This window comes from Corvus brachyrhynchos, unplaced genomic scaffold, assembly GCF_000691975.1.
Source record: "Corvus brachyrhynchos isolate BGI_N302 unplaced genomic scaffold, ASM69197v1 scaffold32, whole genome shotgun sequence".
Taxonomy (NCBI): Eukaryota; Metazoa; Chordata; class Aves; order Passeriformes; family Corvidae; genus Corvus; species Corvus brachyrhynchos.
Window position 1 is genome coordinate 2,581,942 of NW_008237919.1, and position 9,096 is coordinate 2,591,037.

General features: G+C 38.0%; 1 protein-coding gene across 1 annotated transcript in view; it reads left to right on the forward strand.

The window, feature by feature from the left end:
- Positions 1–251: 251 nt before the first annotated feature.
- Positions 252–9,096, forward strand: part of BMT2 (base methyltransferase of 25S rRNA 2 homolog) — a 27,594-nt gene continuing 18,749 nt past the window's right edge. Inside the window, exon 1 of the mRNA XM_008632748.2 lies at positions 252–3,940. Coding sequence (XP_008630970.1) covers positions 3,870–3,940 — 71 coding nt within the window. The 5' untranslated portion in view covers positions 252–3,869. The remainder of the gene's footprint in view (positions 3,941–9,096) is intronic.

The following is a 9,096-nucleotide window of genomic DNA, read 5'->3' on the forward strand; positions in this document are numbered from 1 at the left end:
TCGTGAAACCTTCCTGCATATTTTACTGCCTTTTTGGTTACATAAGCAAAAATTTATTGATTCATAAATAAATGTTTAGTACAGAGTTAATGCCATATTTGCACCTGGATTATAATGTGTTGCTTGAAAAATTAGTACACAATGGATTATAATGTATTGATTAAAAAAAAATACATAACTTTTCTGTGTTCTGGATATCTGATGTTTGAAATTGAATGCTACAAGACTTACTGTAGTCACTATCTCAAAATCTCAACAGATAGGAAGGACTGTTTGCATTTTCAACTCAGTATTGGAGCATGATTCTGGATTTAAAGTTCCTATATCTAGTGTGCCTGTTTGTGTCTTCTCAAAGCTCACTGTGTTAAAGTATGGGGGAGCAAAAACCACAACAAAGCAATTCACTTCCATGCTATTTGCTCAAAGGAAATTAGACCCCAGACACTTTGAAAGCACCAGTGCCTTAACATGACCCATTATCTGCAGTTGTTTGGAGCTTGTGTTCATGAAAGGGTAGAGAAATGGGCATCATATCAAAATCAGTATTGACAGTGGGTCAACAGCAGATGCTTAGACAAGAATAAATGAAAAATGCTGCTGGAGTATCACTTGTGTGCTTGCTTACCATTATGTCTTTCAGTGATTTTGTGGTCTAGGAGCTCCTAAGTTAGATATCTCATCTTTGAATATGGAGTTTGTCATGGATTTTCTTCCCACAGTTTGCCCAGCTGCACAAACTTCATGAACTTTAAGCTTAGTTACACATTTTATGAGGAAATAACTTTTTTTTTTTCTTTTAAGATGCTTTTTCTGAACGCCTCATTTTCTTGAAACAGCCAGAAGTTGTTCCACATTTACCTTCCGTCAGTTGTGATCTTGTGGAAGTTTGTCCTCTCCTTGTTTCATCTGCTTTCTTCCATCCTCTATTTCAGTGTTCCTCATACAAAAGCAGGGCTGTATCTGTCTCATGTAGACAATTTCTGTATCTCTGTATTGGTAAATGAAAATAAACCAGAAGTGCTCACAGAATTGACTTAATATAGGATGTGTGACAGAACTACTTTGTGACGAATTTTTCACTTTTATTCTGCATCTCTCTCTTCATGGTCTATATAATTCAATTTTATTTTCTTGTCAGCTCAGAGCCAAGAAGCTGTTGCTGTTATAGGCAGCTCTGTTGTAACCCAAAGTTCATGTCCCAGCATGCTGGTAGTCAGCTCTGGGTCTGTTGCTGTATATTTCAATTTAAGATCCCTTATCTGTGGATGCTTTTAACCCTCATCTGACTTCCAGGGAGAGGTGCAAATCTATGCCTTGTTCAGAAGGAAATCAGAGCAACTGCTATGAGAGCAGTATTCAGTGTTAGAAGGCATCACTACTTTTCTGTTACTAAGGGTAGGCTAGTTAAGAACATCTGGTCTTTGCATATTTCTTCTTTCCCATCTGTCTTATTTCTTAAGTTTTAAGGAAAAGGGGTATTTGGAAATAGAATAATTGCTTCAGGATAGACCAGATGAAGTAGTGAAATAAAAGAACAGTAATGAACTTCGGATTTTGTATTTGTGGTATTTTCCTTCAATAAGTGTTCATTCATTTACTTTTCACCTTTCTAATTGGCCATGTATTCAAACAAATCTTTAGCAATTGCAAGTGTTCAAAGCATTACACAGTTGTCTGGAGCGTGCAGTAAGATTCAGAGTATTGTGTCAGAGAAACTATGACACTTTATCTAAGTTGCACGAGAATTAATTTGCTATTGAGAATCACTTCAAACTTTGCTAGTGCTTTCTGGCTTGGTGCTGTATAGGTTCTGCACTTTGATACAAGAAATACAGATTGATAGGAGTTGTGTTTGTGTACCCCCTGTGCTGGTAGGCCACTGTTGATGCCATTTTCTGCTCTCTTTTGTCAGTGGGTTATGTTATGTTCTGCATGTTGGTTTCTACAGAAGGCTCTCCTGAAAGCTCTGGAAAAGTGCCCCACAGGTTTTAGCAGGAACCTCTCTGGGGACTTGCCTGAAACTTGGATGTTTTCTCTGCCATGGTGGTCAGCTGATGACCTTGCTGGTACCACTTCTTATAAAGCACACCTCTCTGAACTTGGATCATTTGGAAAATAATGAGGGATGCCATTCAGTATTATACCCTTTTTTTTGTCCAGTGTAACTTTCTCATATATGCTTGTTGAATAGCAAGTAGAATACATGATTTCTTGCACAGCTTCCTCATTTTGATAACATTAAATTGTGGCCACTCCCTTCCCTTCCATCTCAACTGCCATCTCACACAAGGGAGTATAAACACCTAATTTTACACATGACTCACTTTGATGATTGTACAAGTGTACTAGATGCTTATTTCTGAAAATTGCTATGACATCCCTAAACCAAACCTAAGTAGGGAGTAACCTGGATGGTTGATTTAAATCTTTTAAGTATACTTCTATACTTGTCCATCAGGGCCAGTCTTTCTGTAAGCAGAGGATAAATGAGGTGAGGATTGTTGCTGCTTTGCACAGGAGGGAAAAAATAAAAAGGTTGTCACTGGAAAAAAATCCTTGATTTACTGCTAATTAAGACAAAGTACATGAAAGAAATTGCTGTAAGTGTGTTAGAAACAGAAATCTCTTTCTAGTCTGAGGACAGGTCATACTGTAAGCTACTTTCAGGCTTTTAACAGACATTAATTGTTAGCTTATGGCTGATACACTTTTAAAGTATTTCCTTCTAATACAAAGATGCTACAAGATGGAACCATGCTGTGATAAGTGTGTTGTTTGTCCGAGTTGAAGCTTAAAATATAGCTGTGTTCTTGAAAACTTTTTTTAGCTGTATTAGCTTGTAAGTTCAAAATTGGTACCTATTTTTTATTCTGCAGATTGACATATATTCTAAATGTGTGCACGCATTTGTGATTAAGAAACACAAAAGAAATTAATGAACATTGTATCAGGAAAGCATCTTTCTTAGGCAGAAATATTCTTTCAGTAAGGTACACCAAGGGTTTGCATGCTGTATAGGAATTGGGGCTAGCCATGACTAGCATTTATCTTGTTTTTGTTTAGCAGTACATTATGTAAAGCAGGCTAGGAGAAGTGGATACTTAGGAGCAAATAAGGAAAATAATTACGTTTACTTACTTTGAAGTGCCAGAACTTAAACCTGCAAGACTTCTTTTCAGCAAGGTGAGGAGCAGGGAAATAAATCTGTCCCTAGAGATCAACAGAGGTGTTTGTCTGAGATTTCCTTATCATAGTTGGTTGATTCTTCAGTACTATCCCCTAGAAGCTAATTTACTGAGATTGGCTAGATTAGACAGCAGTCAGTGAGGGTTTGAATTCCTTTTTCTTTTCCCATGTACCCAAGGAAACCTATATTCTGGGTTAAACTTTCATGGCTTTTTCATGCAATGTCATCCACAGTATTTGCCATGGATGTGAACACTAGTAGAAACCTTTAAATCTTTCATTTCTGAAATGTTTGTCATGTTAATGTTCATGCACAGAAACCTGAAAGCAAATCTTCCCAGGGATTTTAATTTCACAGAACAAACTGAACAAAATCTGTATACTGGTATTTCTCGTTTCTCAAGTACCTGATAGCCCCTTTCTGCTTCAAAACTTGGATTTCTGTGTTTATGACTAGAGAAAGGGGAACTTGTTTTTGTTATGTGCATGTAAAGTAATCTCTTGGTGCATTATGTAACTTTTTAACTGGATGGGGATTTTGCCATGGAGATAATGAGAGACTTTGTATCTGATGTGCAATTTTTTTGTTTTGTTATGTTTTGTTTTGTTTAGTGGGAGACTTTGATAAGATCTGGCGTGAGCACTGTGAGGATGAGGAAACTCTGTGTGAATATGCTGTGGCAATGAAAAACCTTGCAGATAATCACTGGGCAAAAACTTGTGAAGGGGAAGGCCGAATTGAATGGTGTTGCAGGTAAATAATGTATTTGAAACACGCAATTGCATGCTTCTACTTGCAATTATTTATAATACAAAGCTTAAGTGTTTTTTACTTTTTGCCACATTTAACATTTGTCCTATAGCATGTTAATAATTTATTGCTTTCTTAAAGAAGTACCTTCTTAGTGTTCCAGCTTACTAAGGAAATAGCTTATGAAGTGTTTTTTTATTAGGTGATCGTTTTTTGAAGTATTTTCAACAAACAATTTTTTTTTTCCTCAAATACTGAAGCTGTTTGCAAATAAACCTATGAAGTAATTTTCCATGGTTTTGAACCTAAGCTGAGTAAATGCAGTGAGTGTAACTCAAGTTTAATTTTCAGGGGTTTCGTTTGATTTGTACATATAATAGTGTTTGATCTCTAAATGCAAATCTCTGGTACTTAATTCTTAATCTCCTGTGACAGGCTTTAACCACTGTGAAACTTGTTTTAAATGTATTGAAAACTCTAAAATTCCTATTAGTCATAAACATCTAGTTTTTCTTGGGCTATCTGAACTGTAAAGTCATGAAATGAGGAGCTAAACTATTTGAATCCTTGAGGAAAATAAATACTAAAAAGAGGAGAAATGTTGGTCATTCAATTCCTGGACATAGTTGGCATCCAAGACATACTATAGAATTTGTACAGCAGAATAAAACAAAATGCTGTTGAGATTTAAATGGGAAGAGAGTGTATCAATGGTCTTGCCATTGAGAAGCAAATGACTTCAGAAAACCAAAAAGTGATCTTGTGTGCCAGTTTGTAGGTCCTGCAGGTGAGTGTTTCGAAGTGCTGACAAAAGACAGCAAAGAACAGTAGATGTGGTATTGTTAAATTTAAATTCTCTTGAGCCCATAAAACCAAAAAGAGAAGAGGAAATTGACTGTGAAGCAGTTGATCTTGGTGGCAGCTTGAGCTATTCTGTGGCTTCTGGAAATGGAGCAAGTAATAACAAGCTGGGGTTTTTTCCCTAGCATAAACTCTTAAATATTTGAAAGCCATTCCTTTACTTACCAATGTTTTATCCTTTAGCTCAGAAAAAATCCATCATATTTAAGTGTTTCTTTATAGACGCCTTTCTGGACATGCTTTGTGTGTCTTTGTCTCAATTACATGAGCAGTGACTCAGTTATAGAGAACTAAGCCCAAAAATGGACAGAGCATTTCAATGGCTTTGTCAGGGATAAATAAAATAAAGAGATTTTATTGAGGTTGCAATGGACTCTCATTTATGCTGTTGACCTTGTTTGCTGGGGGATTGGTATTTTGTTGGTTTTGGGTTTTGTTGTTTGTAGTTTTTTGTTGGTTTTGTTTGTTTGTATGCTTTGTTTTGTTTTTTGATAATTGGCATGGCACTGACTTCCGCTAACTTGTGATCCCCAGGCGCCTATTTCTGTGTTACAAGCTTCCTGAGTTGATAGTTATTTACTTGTATTTATGCTATTCATTACTTCTGCAGAAATGCTGGTATTTGTATTTCTCTTCTCTACATTACGCTCCATTGAATCATACTGAATTCTAATAATGCAATTTCTTGCAGTGTCTTCCTCCCACCCTACCCTGGCATCATTCTCAGATCACTTATAAGGAACTGAAACTGACTGTTCTTCAGTTCAGGCTATCTGTGAAAAAAATAGTTGTACTGGACCCAGAGCAGATTCCATAGAACATTGCTTGATATTTTCTTACATTTTGATTGTCAGCTACTATGTGAAACGTTTTCAATAGAGCTGTGTGTTCTTACTTTAGTTTCAGCTGAGAGTAATCCCTTAGTTTGTGGAAAGTTTGTCTGTTACCCTGTAGGACAGGATAATGTTTCTTGTGGACAGGGAGGACGGTTGATAACTTGTATTTTGAAGGTGTTGGACTCCCACTTGGTTTCTGTTACAGATCATTTACAAAGTAAACATTGAAATAAATGTCCAGTTTGAGCTTTGCAGCCTGAGCTCATATTAGGAAGAGAATCAACCCACTAAGAGACACTAAAATTAAAATGCTCTGTCTTGGTATAAAGCTTCAGATAAAGCACATAGCTTTTCAGTTTGCAAAGTCAAGGGATCATGAGTTTTTATATTAGTAGAAAAAGAGAGGGTACTTTTCACTTCGTGTGTCTCAGATTATACCGAGGCCTGGATTGCTAAATACCAGAGCATACCAGATTGACTCTGTGTTCTGCTACTTTTTGTTCCTTTTCACAGAGCCCAGAGGTGTGCCAGACAGGTGGCAGATTCCATTGTTGTTACTCCTCCTTGTGCCTGGGTGCAGAACTGCATGCAAGAGAACTTGCATGAAACTTAAGTGAAAGCTTTTGCTCAATGTTTATTACTACGTTACCATGACAGCAGGAAGGTAGCTGTTTCACATCAGATGAATTTTGTGAGTGGAATGCTGAAAATAGTTTGGAACCACCAGTATATCCCTCCTGAAGAAAGGAGAGACTGAGTTTTGTTTTAATTTGAAGGAGATCTTTTCAGAGATCTGAAACTGAGAAGTGTTTTTTCCATTAGTTAAAAGGGAAAAAAAAGTACAAAAGACTTTGTGGGTTTTTGTTCTTTCCTTTGTTTTCTTTGTATTCTCTTAGGATCTGATAAAATAAATCAGATAGTATAGAATGACCACTAGAGAAGCTATGTGTACTTCTCAGGATCAAGAATAACAATTCTGCTTTTCTTTCAACAGTCTTTCTAGCTATTTAGTTGAAGACACTGGAAAAATTCTGATGTTAATTCTTAAACCAGATGACATAAAACTTACTGGTTTACTTCTTCATTAGCATTGATTTAAAGAGCATGTATCCAGACTATAGAAGCCACGAAAGATGGAAAGCAGTACATGATAGACTGTGCTAGTCGCCATATGCTGAGTTGTATAGGGCCAATTTTGTTTATTGTTCAGGGCAACATTATACAACCGTTAACTGGGGAGTGGGATGGGTGAAGAGGGATTAAAACGTTATCTGCTTTCAAATCCAGGTTAATGATCCCCTGAGTGGTGGTGTAAAAAGCCTGGGCAACACTCAACTGTTCCTTCCTTCCTTCCTTCCTTTATATATAGAAAATTTTATGCAAGTAGCAAGTGGTATTTGGAAATTAACACTTCTGTTTCTCTTTCATTTATATTACAACACAAAACTTAAAAAAACCAGGGTAAGATGGTGTTTACCCTGAATAATTTTTGTAACTCTTTAATTTTTGCTGGCATAGATAGACTGGTGAACCTTTGTATGGACAATGAATGCCAGCCTGTTCTGGTTCTAGTTGGAACAGAATAAGCCAGACCAGCAGGTTTGCTTCTTTCTGTTGCTTCTGCCTCAGTGTTGACTTGTGTTGACTTGACTGGTTTTTTTAAAGAGCAAAAATTAAATCTGCTCTTCTAATTATCATGAAAAAACACTATCTAGACCTGCATTTTTTAAAAAAAGTCATCTGACTGTTTAATGAGCAAAGAAATACAGTTCTGATTAAATTAATGAAAGGTGAGTACAGAACTGTTTGGAAAAATTTGCAGAGAATAAATGTAAGAAGCTTATCTTAAAAATGTGATTTACTGGGTAGGATTCTGTCAAAGTTTGTCCCTGTATCCATAACTAACCAATACCTTTATTAGCAGTCTGCTAGAGTAAAGTGTATTTATTAAATTTGGAAATGAGACCAAAGAGAGAGAAATTGTCACTCTGAGAGCAGAATTAAAGTTAATACAGTTATAAACTATACTAAACTGTTGTAGTCGCTAGATTTAGCTTAGCAGGCTGCAGCTTTCCCGAGAGCTCAGCAGGGATGCTTAGGGCAGTGTGACCACGGTTGCAATCCCGTAGTTCATTTCGGACAGCCCCGCAGTCTTGCTCCAGCAGCTAGCAGCGCTACAACCAGTGATGGCAAAGGAGGCAGAGAAGGGTTTCCCGTGAGGGTTTGAGATGACTTTAATCACATCTTGTCCCGGCGACCCTCAGAGGCAGAGCCCTCCTGATCTGGGCACAGAGATCTTTTCTCAGGGGCGGTACATGGGCAGGGTTGGGGTACAGGAACCAATAGGGAGGGCCAGGGCTAAGGGCAGGGGAGAGTGGGAGGGGGAACATGGGATCAGAAAAGCAGTGGGTAGACAGACCACCACACTAAACATTATCAACTATATTAAATACCAGCTGTACAAATAAAGGCCTGGGAATAATCGATTGTGTCAGTTTTTCAAAAAAACATTTGGATTCTGAAGCAGGCCATAAACTGAATATGAAGTGGTCATGGGATGCTTTTGCAGTAGAGGCAAATATCATACTTGATTGTGTTAATGAGATTGTCCAGAAGATATGTGATGTACTACTCTGACTTTATTTAGCATTGCTCTTAGCCAAAATATCACCTTGGCCACTGCAGTTAAAAAATAACAAACAGCAGCTCAACTCCAAGAAAGATAAAGAAATTATCAAAAATCTTTTGTTTTTTTCCACAAAAGCCTTGGTGTTCTTTTCTAGAAACTGGAGCTGTCTAGTCAAAAGAAGAGAAGGCTAAGTAATGTATTAGAGGATCTTTGAGAATAGCAGATCTCTGCTAGAGCTGGAAAGCTGATCCTGTTGAATTGGAAGATTGAATGAATGAGTGTTTGCAAGTCCCTTCAACACCATTTTGCAGGTTTTTTTGATGAATGCAATTAGTTGAGCAATTCACTGCAAGGAGGATGGAATTGAGGGAGGTGGCAGAAACAGCAGGAGTGTAACCATTTAAAATGGGAAAAGACAATGTTCAATGTCCACATTTATATGACAGTCTTAATTTTTGCTGTTAAACACACTGTTTGCCAATGATACTAAATTGTGAGGAGCTGTTAACTCCCCTGAAGGCAGACAGGCTCTCCAGAGAGACCTCAACAAATTAGAGGGCTGGGCAATCACCAACTGTATGAATTTTAATAAAGACAAGTGCCAGATTCTGCACCTGGGATGGGGCAACCCTGGATGCACGGACAGACTGGGGAATGTGATACTGGAAAGCAGCGCCGCAGAAAGGGACCTGGGGGTCCTGGCCAGTGGCAAGTTGAACCTGAGTCAGCAGTGCCCTGGCAGCCAGGAGGGCCAGGCTTGTCCTGGGGTGCATCAGGCCCAGCATTGCCAGCCGAGCAAGGGAGGGGGTTGTTCTGTGCTGCTCTCGAGCGTC